Raw genomic sequence first — 22,495 nt, forward strand, 5'->3', positions numbered from 1 at the left:
ACTAATATGTGAACACTTTAATGTCTGTATAGGTCATGCAATAAACTGTAATGATGCTTGCTATGCTTGAGAAAAGAATGTCAATATCTGTGAGGAAGAACTGTGTTGAAGCCAAGAGATATCAGGAAAGAAAATTGGCAGGCATCCTGCAGATTCATTGAAGGTCTGAATCAATGCTTCTTCCAGAGGAGGTTGGGAGCACAAAGTATTTTTCTATGAGAATGTCTTCAAATGAAGAGCTTCCTGGTAACTTCTGTGCCTTTTCTCCTTGTGTGTGACTCTTGGATTTGAACTGCAGATTAAAGGGTTTGTCCCTTAGAAGTATCTAACTCATAGAGGAATACGTCTGTGTTTGGCCACTTTCCTGACTTTATTCTTGTTAGGAACTAATCTCAGAAGTCCTACTAACTCTTCTCTGACACTGATTTCAGCTTTCTCCTTTCTCTTACTCTGAGGGCTGGTTTAGCACTTGCCTCACTATGAGGTGGAGATAGGAGAATACTTTCAAGAAATTATTCTTTTGTTCGCATAGTTCCCACTGCCTAGAAGATCATTATCCTTCATTATTCTACCCAGGACACTCATTAAAAAAGAAAAAGTCAGAGGTCTAAGATTATATTTTCCAATTAAGAATTCCTCGATCTTCTTAGGGCAGAATTAATTGCTTCTTCTTCCATATACTGTGAGGCATAATACAAATTATGTTATTGCACTTGTTGCATTATGTTGCACTAATGAGAGCTGCATGTGGGTCTCTCTCTAAATCTGAATTGTTTGAGTATAGGGATAATGATTCCTTATCGTTCATTGTGACATACACCTTCCAGCCTGTGGTAGGATTTAAATGAAAAAATAGATGTAGAATATTTAGCATGGTTCTCGACACATAGTTTGTGATTGCAAATGCTAGTTAAAGTGAATAGTAATTCCACCATTGATTATTCTCATTTAAATAATCGCTACTAATAAAATTAATTTTAAGAAAATATTATTCAGCACAATAATGCACTTAAGAAATCTTTACATTGTCATTCAGCCAGGTTAAGTGTTTCTTGGTCACCTAGTGAAGAAAAAAAGTTAACACCTTCTCCTTCTGCCACATAACATAACTTCCAAGCTCTGGGCTTCAGTCTCTCATGTAAAATGTTAAGGTTGATTACATCCAACATCTCTTCCTCTTGACCATTTCATAGCAACATTCTGCTAAAAACTTTCTTATAGCCTATTGTTCTCTATTTGTAGCATGTATAATCATTTTTTTATGTTTTAAGAAGAAAAAAGATAATTCAAGATTGTTTGTACATTCATACATCTGACATAATATCTAGCACAATAATAGAACTCACAAAAAGTTCATTGATGAATTATGAAAAAGTCACTGCTTTAACTCAAAATGGTTACTCTTTCTCCTCAGTAAATCTATTTTTTGTGTGCATTCGAGTTTATCACTTCCTTTCTTTTCATTTATAGGAATGATTTCCTGCTTACCCACAATATGTCGCCTTCTTCTCCTTGACTGAGCCATCTCCTCTTTATTTAGGTGAATTCCATCAGGTCGTTTTGGGTGGCCAAACAGATTTATGTATTTACATAAGACTTAGTCAAACCAGCAGGAGAATTTGTCTCATTCTAGCTGATGGCCTGAAGATATGAATAAAAAACAATAAAGTAATTAAAACATCCTTGGCTTTGCATAATCCATTTTGCTCAGTCCTAGATGATTCACAATGCTACATCACCCTCCACAAATTTCTTTTCATTTCTCACCACAATATTCTTCAAGATTTCACTCTGAGAAACCTTCTATATTATCAATACATTAAATAATAAATGAAGATAGACATTGAGCAATTCAATTTTATTAACTAAATTCTTGGTGATATTGATACATTTATAGAACTTCTGTCCAAAGAACGGTGCTTTAGAGAGAAGATGCCATTATCGTAATGAGATTTCTTCCTCTGATAAAAACCATTAGGTGGAGTCAATATTTATGAAGCTTTTATCCTGACTTGAGTAATTTGTAACTCCTGCCTGGGTATGACTTTTCAGCTCAGTTCTTAAGTCCATTAACTACTATAACAGGATGAACTCAGATTTACTGCACTACTAGAAGCTTTGCAAAGAGGTGTGGGTTGAGAGGAAGAGTCCTTGGAAATTGGAGGACACAGAAACAATCAATTTTGTTGGCTGCTGAGATTCAGCTCCATAGATAGTTTTGGCATAAGATACCCCAGCAGGCACAACTTACATCCCTTGAACTGATATTCATTTCCTCTAGGAGGGAAGAATTAATACAAGATTTGGACAGTAGTATCTGAGAACACATTCCCCTTCAAAAAAAAAAAAAACCCACAGTTGATTCATAATATTTATCCCCAATCTTATGACCATCAGTGAGGTGGGTGATATGATGGATACAATCATTCAAGGAGCTGTGTTCCATAAAGGAAAGGACCCATCAATAAGATTCTTAATGCCTAAATTCAACTTCTGATGCACTACCCATGAATATCATAACAATTAATGAGTCCTGATTTCTTTTTCTCCTTCCACATCCGGTGTTCTTCCTAGTGTTTCGAGCAGAGGGTACAGTGAGTAGTTGTTTATGGAGTATTATGTGCATGACCTTGACCTACATCCAGGCTATTTGTATTTACAGTCTTCACTATAGCAAGGCATATACTAGGGTGAGCACACTTGTTGAGATGCAAGTGGGTACCAGATCCTTCACTGGAAAATTGCAGAAGAGAGATATGGGTGATGGCTTTAGAAGAAAATCTAGTAGAGCTCCCTGAAACAGACTTCATCCAGTGAAAGACAGGGATGTACAAAATAAATATGCTGGCTTCCTTGACCTTGGTTGGGACAACTGTGAACTACGTGCTTCCCTGTCACCCAAAATTCCCTAGTAGATTATATTCCACTTGCCCACAGTGGTAACCTGCTTGATAACATTCTCTTTTGGTTTTCTTTCTTTCCCAGGCTCACTTCTCTCCCCATCAGATCCCTTTTGATATTTCCTCCCAAATAAACTACTTGCATTTGAATACTTGTCTCAAGGTATACTCTTATAGAAATATAATTAAGAAACCACTAACACAATGTGAATATAATATTCACATTTCATTTAAACCTCAATACAGAAACTCAGCAAACATACAATATGTTTTATATCATTTATCTTTCCTCTCATTACCCTATAAGATAAAGAAAGACTACATTGCTTTAAAACATAAAGAATACAAGTTAACTTCAGAGATAAAATCAACATGCTCACTGATTTCATTGTCTATAAATTAGGCAAGGGGATGATTGAACTCTGGCACATTTCACAATTTGCGAACAATTTATCATGTATTTTGCTAGTTTACATCTATTCTCATTTTACCCCAAACAACCTGCATCAGAAATATAAATAGCAACCAGTTTCCATGTTAGCCTCAGAAATTGCCAAAAGCATCATAGAGATATTGATAATAGTACAAAAGACATGCCTGGGGGTTCATAAGATGCTTGAGTACCAAAGTTTCCTCCGGTAAGGAGGAGAAATTTTCATGCTGAAGTTTGCAGCAGATTTCCTATTAACTAATCTCCTGAAGAAGCTCCAGTTCACCTCTGGCAGACCTTTCTTCCTCAACAAATGAGGGATGGGCTGCTGACAGGAAGCAGAGTGCACCCCACATAATTAAACAAAGGAGAGATTCCTAAGCATTACGTGACAAGAAAGACTCAGCAATCTCTGCTCCACCATTTAATTAGCTAATGAATGCCTGGACAGGCACTAAGTTACTTTATTGATGCAGAATTCTGTTCCTACCACTTTGTGTGAATACAGAATAATAGATTTTTGGAACCTGAGCTTCTTTTGAATGCTTAGCTTGACTTTTAAGGTGCTCCATGCATGGATGAGCCGCAACCTGTCTCTAGTCTCCTTGCTGACCACAGGTCCATATGCCTTCCATATTTCTAATACACTGTGCTTTTAGCCCAAGTTTTTCCAAAAAAGAAACCCCGAGACAAAATTATACGCTGGTGCTTTACTAGAGGGTACTAAAAGGTGGCGGGATATGCCATTTTGACATAAGGATCACTGAGAGATAAAGATACTTGAAAAACAGCAGGTGCAAGAGGGGTGGTATGACTCCTCTTTTTCTACCTGAAAGCAAGACATTAAACCTCATATGGAAAATACCTTTCCAGTATCAGGAGAAAACTAACATTCTTATCACTGAAAGAAATCTATAAAAAAAAAAAAAACCTTGTTAAAATAAAACTTGTCTTTCTGGTCACTTATCTATCATATTAATTACCCTAGCCCAAGCGCCTCTGCACTGTCACATCTTCACAACTTATTACTCTTTGTTCCATTCAGCATAGACACACATTCAAATCTAACTGCTTCTTTGGGTTTTCTTTTTTTTAAGATTTTATTTATTTATTCATGAGACACACACACAGAGAGAGGCAGAGACACAGGCAGAGGGAGAAGCAGGCTCCATGCAGGGAGCCTGATGCAAGACTCCATCCCAGGACTCCAGGATCAGGCCCTGGGCCGAAGGCAGGTGCTAAACTGCTGAGCTACCCAGGTGTCCCTGGGTTTTCATTTACTTATGTGGGCTCTCTGTCATGCAAAACTTATATTAAATACATGTTTATGCTTTCCTCCTGTTAATGTGTCTATGTCTATGAGTCCCAGTCAAAAACTCCAAGAAAGTTAGCGATACAATTTTGTCTCCTCCACAGTACAAAGAAGCATAAGATAAAAAAGAAAAGTAAGGCATGAAAAAAGGAAATCAAATACAGGGTGATGTGTTTCTGTGCTGGCTATAGTCTTACCTGAAAACCTATGTTTGATTGCTGAGTCCTGCAGAATAAAACTGACATCAGAGAATCACTGTACTATAGAATAGTCCACGGTGGATTAAAAGGGCAAGGCAGGGAAATTCTCTGCTGCCTCCATCTCATGTCTTCTATCTTTGCTCTACCCCATGGAGTGATAACTGGCACTTGCAGGTTCTATTATTACCCTCTTGACCCCCTAGGTATTCAGGTGGAAAGCTGGAAACTCCTCAACTTCATTGCACCAATAAGCCATTGCAGTTGTCTCTCCTTGTCTGTCAGTACCTCACCAATGTTCTTTTTTGTTTGTGTTGGTGGAACAAGCAGAAATAGTTGGGCCCTTATCACCTGGGTAATGGCAAGAGCTATTGTTAAAACATCTATGGCTTGGAAGGAAATCAGTGCTAGGGCCAGGGATAAAAGTAGAGATAAGCCACATGAATATATTTCAAGTGGCAGGGCAGCTTGCACTACAATATGGGCCCCTCTTGCATAGGACTACACGAAAAATGTGCAGCCTCCAAGTCATTTAATGAAAGGGTCTCAATAGTATTACCAGTCGCCATAAATGTTACCTCTGAAATTCAGAGGGACCCACATACACAATCTTTTTCTCTTATATAGAATTTGCAAAGGACAACATTATGATTATTACTTTAAAGCAGAGTTTCTCAATCTTGCCATCATTAAGATTTGGGGTTAAATAATTTTTTATTGTGAGGGGGCTTTCCTGCACATTGTAGGATGTTTAGTTGCTTCCCTGGCCTCTACCCACTTTTGTTGTTACCCTGGCTTCAACCCCTAGTTTACTGCCTACTTGATGTCACCCCCGCTCACTGATTTTTGAACACCAAAATGTCTCCAGGCATTGCCAAATGTCTCTTGAAGGGAAAATCATCCCCAATTAATAGCCATTGCTTTTATTTAAAAAAAATTAAAGATTTTATTTATTTATTCATGAGACAGATTGAGAGAGAGAGAGACAGAGACAGAGACAGAGACAGAGACAGGCAGAGGGAGAAGCAGGCTCCATGCAGGGAGCCCAACGTGGGACTCGATCCTGGGTCTCCAGGATCAGGCCCTGGGCTGAAGGCAGCGCTAAACCAGAGCCACTGGGCTGCCCTAGCCATTGCTTTTAGACACGACTCAGTCTGCCCCAGATCACCAGACCCTAAGAACATTACCCCTAAAATTTGTGGGTTTTAGTTCCACTTTCTGACACATATGTCCTGCTAGAGTATTAGGGATATTTGTCACCTCTTGCTTATCAACGTAATCAGAATGATGCTATCTACAGAGTTGACCACTAGGATATTCTGCAGAATGTGAGAATGACCATCATGGTCCGGATACCCGAGGATCGAGGTATAGTCCTAAGGACAATATTGCAAAAAATGTAGGATAGTTAACATAGCCATGAAAAGGGCAAGCTATATCTGATCCTCCATGCTAAAGGGATCACTAATTTGATAATAGCAAACCAAATGTCAGAGGCTGACTAATGTGCTTCAATAAACATAATGCATCCGCTATTGGGAGTCAATTCTCAGTGAGCATCCCACATTTTTGCATATCCTGTGAGCAGAGGCACTGGCTTCCTTTGTTCTAGGCTATTTTTCAAAGGATGTTTTATAGCAAACAGCTTTGAAGGATAGAAAAAGCATATCCCTTCAGAGCAAATAGTAGGTGTATTTACATTCCAGTATAGGAAAAATAGTATCTCCCATCAAGGCATAGGATAAGCAGGCTTACTTGCCATTATGAAAGATTCAGGATCCCAAAGCTTGAGGTTCCTCTCTTAACACACCCCACCGACTATAAAGAAACGCCTGGCTCTGTTTGCAATACCCTGTGAGTTAGAGCTTGAGGAACTGGTGTTAAGTGTTAATGTACTGCTTTCTGCTCTTTCTGTTCATTTGTCTCCAACTCAGGAATCTCATGTTTTCCACCAGCATCCATGGAACTATGGCAGGCTAACTTATTAATTTGCCAGTGGAGTCGAATCTCAGACCTTTCACGGTTCTTGACATCCAGCAAAACAGCAGTGATTGGAGTTATAATTTGGCTAAGGCTATTGTACTCTCCATCATCCCCTATGCTCCAAGTGGTTTTTACAGAGGTCAGAGATGAATTGAAGAACATGCTGGTAACTAACTTTGCAGTTTAAGTCTTTGATGGTGGCTCACATCTCTTCAATTACTTTAGAATGTGGTATTGCTTCTTATTTCCTACCTTTGAAGTGGGGGAGGGCAGTCGCAGAAGCTTCCAGTTGGCATCTCCAGTTGGCTCTTACTCCAAAGGTCAGAGAATGAATCTAAGAGTTCCGTCACCTGCTAAGTATATCCATCCTTAGTATGCATTTGCTGACTTTGGAAATAACCACTGGGTTAGTCTATAGATGCAGTGGACTCACTGAGAGACAGACTTGGATCAAAACTGTACTTAACATCTGTCCTCTATGAGGTCCCTCTCCCATCAGGGGTCTAACATGGCATTTCAGGTTCCCTATGCATAAGTTCAAATTGCATATATGTCTTTTAAAAAGCACCCAGGAAAAGTTATCTTGTCAAATGGCAGCAAGTCCCTATGGAGAAAGTTGGAGGATACTTATTACATATGCCCTCAGGTCTCCAGCCTCTCTTTCAATCAATAGAACCTAGCTCTGTGAATAGACTTCAATATGGAAACTGAAAGACAGACTGTGATTTTCCAATGTGACATTGGATGTCAGACATCCCTCACCTTCTTTCTTTCTTTCTCTCTGTCGTATATATAAAACAACTGTCCATCTTTGTTACCCCTTAGGAAAACCATAATCTATTAGCCATCAGTGTATTTCTCTGATGGTCAAGCTCCTCTGACCACCACTCCAGAATTTCTGCATATTAACTTTGTCCTTGGCCATTCCAAAATCCCATATTCTTCATGTGTATTTAATTAGCCTAGTTTCATAGCATCATCTCCCACTGATGAAGGAAGCTACCTTTGCTGCTTTTCTTTTTTAAAAAAAATTATTTATTCATGAGAGACACAGAGAGATGCAGAGACATAGGCAGAGAGAGAAGCAGGCTCTCTGTGGGGAGCCCGATGCAGAACTCGATCCCAGGACCCCAGGATCACACTCTGAGCCAAAAGCAGACACTCAATCCCTGAGCCACCCCTGTGCCCCTACCTTTGAGCTTTTCAAAGATATCAATGTCTTTCTCACTGTGAATTCATTATTGCCTTAATAAAAGCAGTTTTCTTTGGGCTTTAGGTAATAATTCTCAGGTGTTCATTCCAATATCTCTACTTCTCTGAGACTTGACAATCCTCAAGAACAATGGAATATTACTCAGCTATTAGAAATGACAAATACCCACCATTTGCTTCAACGTGGATGGAACTGGAGGGTATTATGCTGAGTGAAGTAAGTCAGTCGGAGAGGGACAAACATTATATGTTCTCATTCATTTGGGGAATATAAATAATAGTGAAAGGGAAAATAAGGGAAGGGAGAAGAAATGTGTGGGAAATATCAGAAAGGGAGACAGAACGTAAAGACTGCTAACTCTGGGAAACGAACTAGGGGTGGTAGAAGGGGAGGAGGGCGGGGGGTGGGAGTGAATGGGTGACGGGCACTGGGTGTTATTCTGTATGTTAGTAAATTGAACACCAATAAAAAAAATAAATTAAAAAAAAAAACAAATTCCAAACAATAACAAACAAAATGGACACTCTGGCATCTTGATTTCATTTACCATAGGCCATTATCAATGCCAGGTTTCAAGAGACCACACCAGCAAATTCTTAGATTTGTACTTCCCTAGTCAGGTTGTACCAAAACCTGATTCTGGGTGTCAGCTCTGGAAACTATGAGGAATTTTAAGCATGGACCCTGAGGACATCAGTGGTCATATTAGAAGTCACCATTTTGAGTAGCTATGGCATAGTCTTTAGGTTATGCTGTCTTCATCTGGCAATTAGGAAGGACTGATTCTGCAGGCCCTGAAAAATCAGAGAATTTAGGAGATTCAAATTCCCAAATATCGTCATTTCTGGCCTCAGGGACCCCCATTTGTTTTGTTTGCCTTAAGAGACCCACCAAGTCTTCACCTGTTTTCTTTTTGCAGCTCTTGCAACTTTATAATCACAAATGCCTCTAAACTGATCTAGTATAGTAATAGCCCCTTAACCTCATTTAAAAAAAATATTTTATTTGGGGAGAGAGAGCAAGCATAAGTGGAGGGAGGGACAAATGGAGAGGGGGAGAGATAATCCCAAGCATGGGGCTGGACCCCATAACCCCAAGATCATGACCTGAGCTGAAATCAAGAGTCAGCCACTCAACTGACTGAGCCACACAGGTGCCTTGCCACTTGACCTCTTAATGCCCTTCCTTATACCTACACTTCATTCCACTTAACCAAAGGTGAAAGCTTGGATAATTGTAATTCCATTGCAGGCCAGGAAGGTTTGCCATTCCACTTTATGACAGTAATGGAGTGAGTTGCTCTGGCTCCAGGACATGAGTGATTTAACCCAAAAACTCATATTGAGGATGGGCTTTTGAGGGCCATTTTTTGTATCAGTTATGTTTGCCTAGGGCTGTTAGGAAACAGAACTTTTGACAAAACTTATTATATGCTAACACTTTATCATGAGGTAAGAGGGCAGCAGGAGTATAGAGAAAAGAATACTGAAGCAGAACTGTGGTAAGACAAATACAAGGTGATGTTTTCTTTGCAGGTCACATTTAGATAGAAAGTGAAGGGTCATGGGTTACACGCATATTTGACATGAAAAACTGTCAGTATTCTAAAAGTGTTGTAAAATTTCATACTTATAGAACTGTGAAAAAATCAATTAAATGCATATATTTACTTCTTTCTGGATTCTTATTCCACTAGATTATTTCCTTATGCCAATACTACACTTTCTTGACTATTGCAGTTTTATAGTTAGATTTTAAAACAGAGTATATCTCCACTCTCACCACTGCTACTCAACACAGTGTTAAAAGCCCTAGCCTCAGCAATCAGACGACAAAAAGAAACAGGCATTAAAATTGGCAAAGAAGAAGTCAAACTCTTCCTCTTTGCAGATGACATGATACTGTACCTAGAAAACCCAAAAGACTCCACCCTAAGATTGCTAGAACTCATACAGCAATTTGGCAGTGTGGCAGGATACAAAATCAATGCCCAGAAATCAGTGGCATTTCTATACACTAACAATGAAACTGAAGAAAGAGAAATTAAGGAGTCAATCCCATTTACAATTGCACCCAAAAGCATAAGATACCTAGGAATAAACCTAACCAAAGAGGTTAAGAATCAATACCCTAAAAACTACAGAACACTTCTGAAAGAAATTGAGGAAGACACAAAGAGATGGAAAAATATTCCATGTTCATGGATTGGAAGAATTAATATTGTGAAAATGTCAATGTTACCCAGGGCAATTTATAAATGTAATGCAATCCCTATCAAAATACCATGGACTTTCTTCAGAGAGTTGGAACAAACAAGATTTGTGTGGAATCAGAAAAGACCCCAAATAGCCAGGGGAATATTAAAAAAGAAAACCAGAGCTGGAGGCATCACAATGCCAGATTTCAGGTTATATTACAAAGCTGTGATCATCGAGACAGTGTGGTACTGGCACAAAAACAGACACACAGATCAACGGAACAGAATAAAGAACCCAGAAATGGGCCCTCAACTCTGTGGTCAACTAATATTCGACAAAGCAGGAAAGACTCTCCCCTGGAAAAAGGACAGTCTCTTCAATAAATTTGTGCTGGGAAAATTGGACATCCACATGCAGAAGAATGAAACTAGACCACTCTCTTTCACCATACACAAAGATAAACTCAAAATGGATGAAAGATCTAAATGTGAGACCAGATACCATCAAAATCCTAGAGGAGAACACAGGCAACACCCTTTTTGAACTTGGCCACAGCAACCTTTTGCGAGATACAGCTATGAAGGCAAGGGAAACAAAAGCAAAAATGAACTATTGGGACTTAATCAGGATAAAAAGCTTCTGCACAGCAAAAGAAACAGTCAACAAAACTAAGAGACAACCTACAGAATGGGAGAAGATATTCACAAATGACCTATCAGATAAAGGGCTAGTTTCCAAGATCTATAAAGAACTTATTAAACTCAACAGCAAAGAAAGAAATAATCCAATCATGAAATGGGCAAAAGAAATGAAGAGAAATCTCACAGAGGAAGACACAGACTTAGCCAACACGCACATGAGAAAATGCCCCACATCACTTGCCATCAGGGAAATACAAATCAAAACCACAATGAGATACCACCTCATACCAGTGAGAATGGGGAAAATTAGCAAGGCAGGAAACAATAAATGTTGGAGAGGATGCGGAGAAAAGGGGAACCGTCTTGCACTGTTGGTGGGAATGTGAACTGGTGCAGCCACTCTGGAAAACTGTGTGGAGGTTCCTCAAAGATTTAAAAATAGATCTGTCCTACGATCCAGCAATTGCACTGCTGGGGATTTACCCCAAAGATACAGATGCAGTGAAGTGCCGGGACACCTGCACCCGATGTTTATAGCAGCAATGTTCACAATAGCCAAGCTGTTGAAGGAACCTCGGTGTCCATCGAAAGATGAATGGATAAAGAAGCTGTGGTCTATGTATACAATGGAATATTCCTCAGCCATTAGAAATGACAAATACCCACCATTTGCTTCAACGTGGATGGAACTGGAGGGCATTATGCTGAGTGAAGTCAGTCAATTGGAGAAGGACAAACATTATATGGTCTCATTCATTTGGGGAATATAAGAAATAGTGAAAGGGAATAAAAGGGAAAGGAGAGAAAATGAGTGAAAATATCAGTGAGGGTGACAGCACATGAGACTCCTAACTCTGGGAAATGAACAAGAGGTGGTAGAAAGAGAGGTGGGCAGGGGGTTAGGGTGTGGGTGACGGGCACGGAGGGTGGCACTTGATGGGATGAGCACTGGGCGTTATGCTACATGTTGGCAAATTGAACTCCAATAATAAAATACACACAAAAAAAAACACATAGTGTAAATCTACTGGTGTTGGTCAGTTTCAAAATTGTTTTGACTATCTTAATCATTTGCATTTCTATATTAGATTTATAAACAGCTTGTCAATTTTTGCCAAAAAAAATCTGTTGGAACTTTAGACAGAATTGCATTACATCTATACATCAATTTTGAGACAACTGGCCTCTTAAAATATTAATTCTTCCAATCCATGAACACAGAATGATTCTTTCCTCTAGGTCATCTTCAATTTCTATGAGCAACAGTTTGTAGTATTCAGATTGGGAATCCTGCATATATTTGTTAAACTCATTTTTAAGAATTTTATGTATCTTGATGCTACAGTAAATGGATTTTTAAAATTTGTAAATTTTTATTCTTTAATTGTTGCTAGTATGTAGAAATAAAGTTGATATTTATATATTGACCCTTTACTCTGTACCTTTGCTAAATTTATCATTTCAAGTAGTTGCTTTGCACATTTCTTAGAGTTTTCTACTTAGCCAATAATATAACATACAAAATTACTTCTTTCTCAATCTAAGGGCACTTTATTTTCTTTCTTTCTTGCTGCACTGTGGATTACTGCCTGGTAAAATATTGAATAAAAATAAAGAGAGCTCATAACCTATTATTGTTCCCAATATTAGAAGGAAACAATGTAATATTTCACTAACTTGTGTGTTCTTCGTAGATACATCTTATGATATTGAGGAAGCATCCTTCTACTTCTGGTCTTCAGGAGTTTTTTTCTTTTCTTTTCTTTTCTTTTTTCTTTTTTTTTTTTTTTTACTATAAATTGATGTTGCATTTTGTCGAAATTATTTTGATAATATCTATTGAGATGATTAAGACGTTGAATTCCACAGACTGATTCTTAAATAAATTCTGCATTCACATCCTGGGAGTAACTTCAATTGGTGTTCATGTGTTATTCCTTTTGCATATTTCTATATTTGATTTACTAATATTTTGTGGAGGATTTTCACAACTATATTCATAAAGGATATTGTTCTATATTTTTTTTATATCTCTGTCAGGTTTTGTAGTTAGTGCTGTGCTGGACACATAAATAAATTGGGGCATGTTCCTTTTTAATTTATCTAAGTTTTTCACACCTCAACTTCACAGCAATTTAATTTCATTTATCCACTCATTACTTTGTACTTTTGTTATCATGAATTTTACTTCTACATACTTTATAAACATTAACTTACAATTTTATTTGTTTATTTTTTGTTTTAATCAATAAATTATGTTTTAGGAAAAAGTGAAAAGATAAAAGCAGCTAGATCTTTGAAAACTTATCCTCATATTTAGACTTTTCTTTCTTTTAATCTGAAATTCCAGGGGCAACCCTGGTGGCTCACTAAGGTGGCTTAGTGCTGCCTTCAGTCCGGGGTGTGATCCTGGAGACCTGGAATCGAGTATCATGTCAGGCTCCCTGCATGGAGCCTGCCTCTCCCTCAGCCTATCTCTCTCTCTCTCTCTCTCTCTCTCTGTCTCTCATGAATAAATAAATAAAATCTAAAAAAAAAAATCTGAAATTCCATTTGCTATCCTTTCCTTTAGCCTTTTGAACCTCCTTTTGTATTTCTCATGATTTAGGAATGGTGATTACAACTTTTCTGAGCTTTCATGTATTAGAAAATAACTTTATTTTTATTTTTGAAAGACGTTTTTATTATTTATTTATTTGTTTATTTATTTATTTTGAAGATTTTATTTATTTATTCATAAGACACACACACACAAACACAGAGCGGCACAGACACATGCAGAGGGAGAAGCAGGCTCCATGCAAGGAGCCAGACATGGGACTCGATCCCGGGTCTCCAGGATCACATCCTGGCTGAAGGTGGTGCTAAACCGCTGTGCCACCTGCGCTGCCCTATTATATATTTAATAATGATTTGATAGGTATTTTTTTCTTGTTGCCACTCTCAAGCTGTAATTTTATTACTTTCTGGCCTATATTGTTTCTCATTAAAAGATAGTCATCATTTATATAGTTGTTTTCTTATATGTCCCATTCTTCTTCGGATGCCTTAAAGATTTTCTCTTCATCTGTGATTATCAAATTCTTGATTGGAATGGCCTAGGTTTTTTGGTTTGGTTTGGTTTGGTTTTTGTATTTCTCCTTTTGGGATTTCCTGAGCTACTTGCACCCATCGGTTGATGTTTTGAAATAAAATCTGGGAAACTATTAACCATTATTCCTTTGAGTATTTTTGCCTTATTCTCTCTCCACTCCTGGGTCTCTAAGTACCAAACAGAACCCTTTTTGAACTCGGCCACAGTAACTTCTTGCAAGAATGATATTATACCAAAGGCACCCGAGGCTCTTCTTTTAAAAAATCTGTTTTCTGTTTCTTCAGATTAAATCCTTTCTATTGATCTATCCTCAAGTTCAGAGTCCTTTCTTCTACCATCTTCATTCTACTATTAAGCCCATCTAGTCTTTTTTTTTTCACTTCAGATATTATTTTTTTTCACTTCAGATATTATAATTTTTACTTTTAGAATTTGCGTTTATGTTCAGGTTTTATCTGAAAAGTTTCTAGATTTGTTTACTGATTTTTGTACAGTTTCTGTTGTCCAGGGAGATCCTCCAGTTATTCATTCCTTATAACCATATATTCTGCTTTAAATCCTTGAAAATACTTTTAATAATTGATAATGAGAGCCTCTTTGCGTCCTTGCCTACTATTTCCAACATCTGGGTCATCTTGGTACCTGTGACGTCTGATGCCTTTTTTTTTTCCCTATTACTACATTTTCCTACTCTTTTGCACATTAGATAATTTTTGGTAGATAATTTTTTTCTGGACATTTTGAAAGACACATTTTTAATCTAATTTGAATTAGATTGCTTTTTTAAAAAAATCAATTGTTGACTTTTGTCCTGGCAGATAGTTATTTATTAAAAGCTCTCTTTCTTTCTGTCAAGGCTTGGTTTTAGACTTTCTTAGATTAGCTAAAGAGTAGACTTTGCAAGTAAGCTATCCATATAATTTATGGCTTCTTTGGTAACTTATCTGAATACTAGATGCATTAATGAGTCCTCTCTACTCTAAATGGGTCTTTAATATGACATTTCCAGCATCTAGTGACCTCTTGAATTACTATTCCATTCTCTATTCTAGGGATACTGCTCTCTGTTAGGGAAACTCTTTCTGTCACAGTTTCGTCTTGTATATGTTCAGGCTTTGGCGAAGCACTTGGGAAATTGTATGTACAACTGTCTCTTCTGTACTCTACCCCACATGTTGAAATTGTGTCCGCAGCCCTAAGCTCAGTTCTGTCCCTCTCCAAAGAGACTCGGCTTGGATTATACCCCCCCTTTTTTCTTTCTTTCTTTCTTTCTTTCTTTCTTTCTTTCTTTCTTTCTTTCTTTCTTTCTTTCTTTCTTCTTTCTTTCTTCTTTCTTTCTTTCTTTTCTTTCTTTTTCTTTCTTTCTTTCTTCTTTCTTTCTTTCTTCTCTTTCCAGTGCCACATGTGCAGGGGGCTGAGGGGGATGCTGGGTAGAGAGAGAGGGAGAGAATCTCGAGCCGGTTCCATGTCCAGTACAAAACCTGATGTGTAGCTTGATCTCACAACCCTGACATCATGACCTGAGCCAAAATCAAGAGTTGGATGCTTAACCAACTGAGTCATCCAGGAGCCTACACCCCCTTTATAAACATTAGAAAATTGTACCATGCTACAGAGTTGCCAAGACTGGGAGGCTCACTTCATGTGTCTATCTTTCCTCAGGGATCACACCACCTATCAGTCCATATTTGAAAACGGTTGCCACATATGCTTTCTCTAGCTGTATAGTTGCATATGGAGGGAGGCTGTGGTTAGAACTATTTACTCTATCCTAACCAGAAATGCAAGCCTAAATGGGTCTTTAAATTTTGAGTTAAGAATTACATAAAATTTCTTATGTAAAGAAAAAATGGAAAATAATACAGTCACCAAAGTACCACAACCAGATTCAAGGAAACCATTTTTCCATATTTGTCACAAATATGTGGCCTTTTCTCAAGGAATTGAATCTTCACAGATATAGTTGAAGCATAGTCTTTTGGTTACCTATCGATACATAGTATACCACTCTAGCTAAAGCTTATTAGCTTTAAACAATAGCATTCATTTATTTGTTTAATATTCTATAAACTGGGCAAGATCAGTGAGGACATGGTCCCACATGGCTTTACCTTAAATGTCTCAACTGATTTTGAAGAAAATGCTTGGCAAACATCTTGGGGTTACCTGTCACTAGAGATGTTGGCTGGGCATCTTTATTCCCACTCACATAGCCTCTCTATATAACTAGCTGAGTTTCTGACAACATATATTAGGACCGTCAGATTTCTTACCAGTCCACTGACTTTTTTCAGAGCATAAAAGCAGAAGTAGCCTTAGTGCCAAGACTTAGAAGTCTTAGAGTGTTATTTCTGTTGCATTTTATTGATGAATGTCATCACAGGTCCAGCCAAGATTCAATCAGAGGAGAATTATATTTCATCCCTTTTGTTTTTAAAGACTTTATTTATTCATGAGACGCACACACACAGAGAGAGAGAGAGAGACAGAGGCAGAGAGAGGCGGAGGGAGAAGCAGGCCCCATGCAGGAAGCCCAATGTGTGACTCGATCTCGGAACTTCAGGATCATGCCCTGGTCCGAAGGCATGCGTCAAACCGCTGAGCCACCCAGGGATCCCCTAGACTCCACACCTTGATAGGGACTACCATGTCATTTTGCAGGAGGGCATATGCGACAGGAAACGATGCTGTGGTCACTCTTGCAGATACAACCTATGGCAGTTTCCTCACCTTCCCTACATCTTTCCTCAGAGATAGCCACCATAATTGATATGTATTGATATGTATTCTTGTCATTCACATGTTTATACTGTTAGTATAGTTTTCTCTAGCACTGAACTCGTTTTATACTTCAAGCATTCTCCACATAGAGCCAAGCAGAATATTGAGGAAATTCACAAATGTGTTAGAGACAGTGATTCCCTTGATATGTTTACCCAAGAATCTGCTAAGGCCATTTCATTGCTGATGCCTTAAGCTGCACAGATTCATCCTTTCTCCTTCTCCCAATTTGAATTTATAGCCCTGCCTTTCCAGTTACAGATATCTTGAGGAAAATCACAGGTAGAAAAAGTTTCCTAAATTATGAATCTCCTGCAGAAAAAAATGGATAGTGTAGTTCATCCTTTAAAGGTAGATTCCAGTCTTTTCTGAGTTGAAGCTCTCCTTTTAATCAAAACCTTTCTCCATACTAAATGTTCTGTTGTTGTCGTTAACCTTTGGTTGAAAAAAACACACATAGTTATAAAAAGTTATGCTGATCTTAGTGATTACTTTGTTAACATAAAAAATATTTTATCAGCAAATGGGTTTATTCAGGAGTAGCAGGGAATTACAATTTGGAACATACAAGTTGTGGAAAAACCACAGGCCGGGTCCCACAAACAAAAGAGGTGAGTGTTATTTCATGGAGAAGAAGAAGGAAGTTGGGAGAGGTTGTTTTAAATGAAAGTCTATTGAAAAAAGTCAAGAGTTCAGGGTAATGATGGTTTCTCATTGGCTGACTTGCAAGGGTAGTTGATTTTCTTGTCAGAGATGCAATGTGCATCTTTCCCTGTTGGGGCCTGTAACTGACTCTTGTTGATTATGCTTCTTTTGGGGTCTGTAATTGACGATTCTTCCTATAATTGAGATTTGAATGATGGGTTTCCCCTTTTTGTGTTCCCCTTCCTGGCACTCCCATTGTATTTTAGAGAGGTTTCCTTTCACTGATTTTCACAAATTGTAAATAAATTCATCACAACTGTACTGTGTTCATTAAAAATATAGAAATATGCTTTTGAGGGGCAGCCCGGGTGGCTCAGTGGTTTAGCACCACCTTTAGCCCAGAGTCTGATCCCGGAGTTCCGGGATCGAGTCCCACGTCAGGCTCCCTGCATGGAGCCTGCTTCTCCCTCTGCCTGTGTCTCTGTCTCTCCCTCTCTTTCTCTGTCTCTCATGAATAAATAAATAAAACCTTTTAAAAAAAGAAATATGCTTTTGAGAGATTTATAGTTTATGAAGTCAGCATTATAATTTTTGATATGAATATGAATTTGTGAAGCCTAGCATAATAATTCTAGCATACTGAGCCCAGAGGTTATGCACCTTTTACATAGCTCATTCTATTGAAACTTGCATTGGTGGTGTTAGTTCATGCTTCTCCTTATGGTATGCTCCTTGCACTAATCAGCACTTGTGTCAGTGTGTTTAACATCCCTGGATGTAAAGGATCCTACCCTAGTCCCTGACAAGTCTTATGGATGAGATTCTCTTGCCCTGGCTCCCTATAGACTCACTTTCTTCAACAATGTTCTTTGCCTACACTCTCATGGCAGCCATGAAAATACCTCCCAAATGACAGTGGTGTCCATCATTTTTTTTTCTTTTTTTCCACATTGGAAATAAATTTATCTGGAATAAATAAAAGGCCTTTAAAACAAACATAGGCTTCAGGAGAAGATGGTATAAGCTAAAGATTCCTCTTTGCAAAGTGATATTTCTTTTAAATCCAGTTGTTTCTCTAAAATTTTTTAATTATATCTGCTATCTATTAAGTTCTTGGCTTTTTCTTAAAACTCATTTCTGAAAAACACACTTTTCTTTTAAAAAAAAAGTTACTTTTGGGATCCTTGGGTGGCGCAGCGGTTTGGCGCCTGCCTTTGACCCAGGGCACGATCCTGGAGACCCGGAATCGAATCCCACGTCGGGCTCCCAGTGCATGGAGCCTGCTTCTCCCTCTGCCTGTGTCTCTGCCTCTCTCTCTCTCTGTGTGACTATCATAAATAAAAAAAAAAATAAAAATAAAAAAAAAATAAATAAATAAATAAATAAATATAAAAAAAGTTACTTTTTAGGGCTTCCTGGGTGGCTCCATTGGTTAAGCCTCTGCCTTCGGATCGGGTCATGATGTCAGGGCCCTAGGATTGAGCCCCATATCACGGGCTCCCTGCTTGGCATGGAGTCAGCTTTTGCTTCTCATTCTCCCTCTGCTCCCCCCTCACTTGTGTGCAAATGGTCTCTCTCAAATAAGTAAAAATTAAAAAAAAAACTTTACTTTTTAAAGGATATTGTTTGATCAGCCTAGTAAAAATGATTTCCTTTAATAATTCTTTACCAAATACTTTATGCAATGATTTATTCAACACATATTTTATGAGCAGATACTGTGTGCCAACATTATTCTAAGTACTATGGATACAGTAGTGATTCACATAGACAAAGTTCCACTCCTCCTGGTAGATTGGATGGACACAACGAATACACATTTAAACATGTAATATCTGCAGAGATAATTGACTTGGAGAGAAAAATAGAAGAGTGAGCAAGATACGGAATGACTAGGATTAGATTACCATTTTAGATAAAGTCAGGGAGGTCTCTCTGAGAAAATGATATTTGAGCAGATATCTGAATAAAAATGGAGAAGCACATCTTGCAGTTATTTGTCAGATGATGGGGCAAGGGTAGGGGCTTTCCAGGAATAGAGACCAGTTAAGTGAAAAAGACTTTGGCAGAAAATAAACAATCCCCCTCCCTCCCCAAAAAAGAAAAACAAAACGAAAACAAACAAACAAATCAAACTTAAGAAACAAAATAGAAAAAAAAAAACATTTGAAGAAAGAAGGTTGGATCATATTTATTAAAAAGTAGCAATAGGTTGATTAGAGAAGGGCTGAAAACTGAGCTCAGGATTTGACAACATGAAGGTTATTATTTGTGTAATAAAAAAATTTTTTGGAATGGTGGGCCTAAAAAATATAATTGGAATGGGTTCAAGAAAGGATGAGGAAGTAGCAAGAGGAGATCATGGGAATAGATGAACATTTCAAAGAAGTTCGCTATAAATGTGCAGAAAAATGTAGTAATTGATAGAGGGGAATTTTAGGTCAAAGGAAGTTTTTGTTAAGGTGTAAGAATTATAGCATGTTCAAATGTTGTTGAAAAATATTTACCAGAGAGGAAAAATGATTACTGTTCGGGAGTAATATCCTTGAATCAGTAAGAGAATAGGACCTAATTACAACTGATTTCAGGGGAGGCGGGGCAAGACAGCGGAAGAGTAGGGTCCCCAAGTCACCTGTCCCCACCAACTTACCTAGATAACTTTCAAATCATCCTGAAAACCTACGAATTCGGCCTGAGATTTAAAGAGAGAACAGCTGGAATGCTATAGTGAGAAGAGTTTGCGCTTCTATCACGTACAACTTGTTTTTAGCCGCTCTGCACTGAGCAAAATGACTAGAAGGAAAACCTCAACACAAAAGAAAGAATCAGAAACAGCCCTCTCTCCCAGAGTTACAAAATTTGTATTACAATTCAATGTCAGAAAGCCAACTCAGAAGCACAATTATAAAGCTACTGGTGGCTCTACAAAAAAGCATATAGGATTCAAGAGACTTCATGACTGCAGAATTTAAATCTAATCAAGCAGAAATTAAAAATCAATTACATGAGATGCAATCCAAACTGGAGGTCCTAAAAACGAGGGTTAACAAGGTAGAAGAACGAGTGAGCAACACAGAAGACAAGTTTATGGCAAGGAAGGAAGCTGAGGAAAAAGGAGAAAAACAATTAAAAGATCATGAGGATAGGTTAAGGGAAATAAATGACAGCCTCAGAAGGAAAAATCTATGTTTAATTGGGGTTCTCAAGGGTGCCGAAAGGGACAGAGGACCAGAAAGTGTATTTGAACAAATCATAGCTGAGAACTTCTCTAACTTGGGAAGGGAAACAAGCATTCAGATCCAGGAGATAGAGAGATTCCCCCCCCCTAAAATCAATAAAAACTGCTCAACACCTCAACATTTAATAGTGAAACTTGCAAATTCCAAAGATAAAGAGAAGATCCTTACAACAGCAAGAGACAAGAGATCTCTAACCTTTATGGGGAGAAGTATTAGGTTAACAGCAGACCTCTCCACAGAGACCTGGCAGGTCAGAAAAGGGCTGGCAGGATATATTCAGGGTCCTAAATGAGAAGAACCTGCAGCCAAGAATACTTTATCCAGCAAGACTCTCATTCAAAACAGAAGGAGAGATAAAGAGCTTCCAAGATAGGCAGAAACTGAAAGAATATGTGACCACCAAACCAGCTCTGCAAGAAATATTAAGGGGGACTGTAAAAGAAAGAGGAAGTCCAAGGAAATAATCCACAAAAACAGGGACTGAATAGGTATCATGATGACACTAAATTCATATCTTTCAGTAGTAACTCTGAACATGAATGGGCTTAATGATCCCATTAAAAGACATATTTAGATAATAATATACTTATACTTGGAGACTTGAATAGGGCACTTGCTACAATTGATAGATCTTCTAAATACAACCTCTCCAAAGAAGCAAAAGCTTTAAATGATACATTGGACCAGATGGATTTCACAGATATTTATAGAACTTTACATCCAAATGCCACTGAATACACATTCTTCTCAAGTGCACATGGAACTGTCTCCAGAATAGACCACATACTGGGTCACCAGTATGCAGGGTACATCCCAATCTTTTGGTATTGGTTAAAAAAAAAAAAAAAAGGGGGTCAACCAGGAAATTAGAGAATTAAAAAGATTCATGGAAACTAATGATAATAAAGATACAACCATTCAAAATCTTTGGGATACAGCAAAAGCAGTCCTGAAGCGGAAATACATCACAATACAAGCATCCATCCAAAAACTGGAAAGAACTCAAATACAAAAGCTAACCTTGCACCTAAAGGAGCTGGAGAAGGAACATCAAATGAAACCTTTACCCAGCAAAAGAAGACAGTTAATAAAGATTTGAGCAGAACTCAATGAAATAGAGAACAGAAGAACTGTGGAACAGATCAACAAAACCAGGAGTTTGTTCTTGGAAAGAATTAATAAGATAGATAAACCATTAGCCAGCCTTATTAAAAAGAAGAGAGAAAAGACTCAAAGTAATAAAATCATGAGTGAGAAAGGAGAGATCACCACCAGTGCAAAGGAAATACAATTTTAAAAACTTATTATAAGCAGCTATACGCCAAGAAATTGGGCAATCTAGAAGAAATGGATGCATTTCTGGAAACCACAAACTACCAAAACTGGAACAAGAAGAAATAGAAAACCTGAACAGGCCGATAACCAGGGAAGAAATTGAAGCAGTCATCAAAAACCTCCCAAGACACAAAAGTCCAGGGCCAGATGGCTTCCCAAGGGAATTCTATCTAACATTTAAAGAAGAAACCATACCTATTCTGCTAAAGCTATTTGGAAAGATAGAAAGAGATGGAGTACTTCCAAATTCGTTCTATGAGGCCAGCATCACCTTAATTCCAAAACCAGACAAAGACCCCACCTAAAAGGAAACTTATAGACCAATATCCCTGATGAACATGGATGCAAAAATTCTCAACAAGATACTAGCCAATAGGATCTAACAGTACATTAAGAAGATTATTCACCATAACCAAGTGGGATTTATTCCCGGGATGCAAGGCTGGTTCAACACTCGTAAAGAAATCAATGTGATTGATCATATCAACAAGAGAAAAAACAAGAACCATATGATCCTCTCAATAGAC

General features: G+C 38.0%; 1 protein-coding gene across 6 annotated transcripts in view; it reads right to left on the minus strand.

Annotated features, from left to right (window-relative positions):
* Window positions 1-22,495, minus strand: part of UTS2B (urotensin 2B) — a 58,754-nt gene that overhangs the window by 27,058 nt on the left and 9,201 nt on the right. For 2 of the 6 annotated variants that reach the window (XM_077880092.1, XM_077880090.1), the window contains exon 2: window positions 1,489-1,641. In XM_077880092.1, coding sequence (XP_077736218.1) covers window positions 1,489-1,525 — 37 coding nt within the window. In that variant the 5' untranslated portion in view covers window positions 1,526-1,641. Of the gene's footprint in view, window positions 1-1,488; window positions 1,642-7,074; window positions 7,242-22,495 lie in introns of those variants that run through there. The other 4 variants (XM_077880093.1, XM_077880094.1, XM_077880091.1 and 1 more) reach the window with 4 other exon arrangements.

This window comes from Canis aureus, chromosome 31 (genome assembly GCF_053574225.1).
Source record: "Canis aureus isolate CA01 chromosome 31, VMU_Caureus_v.1.0, whole genome shotgun sequence".
Taxonomy (NCBI): domain Eukaryota; kingdom Metazoa; phylum Chordata; class Mammalia; order Carnivora; family Canidae; genus Canis; species Canis aureus.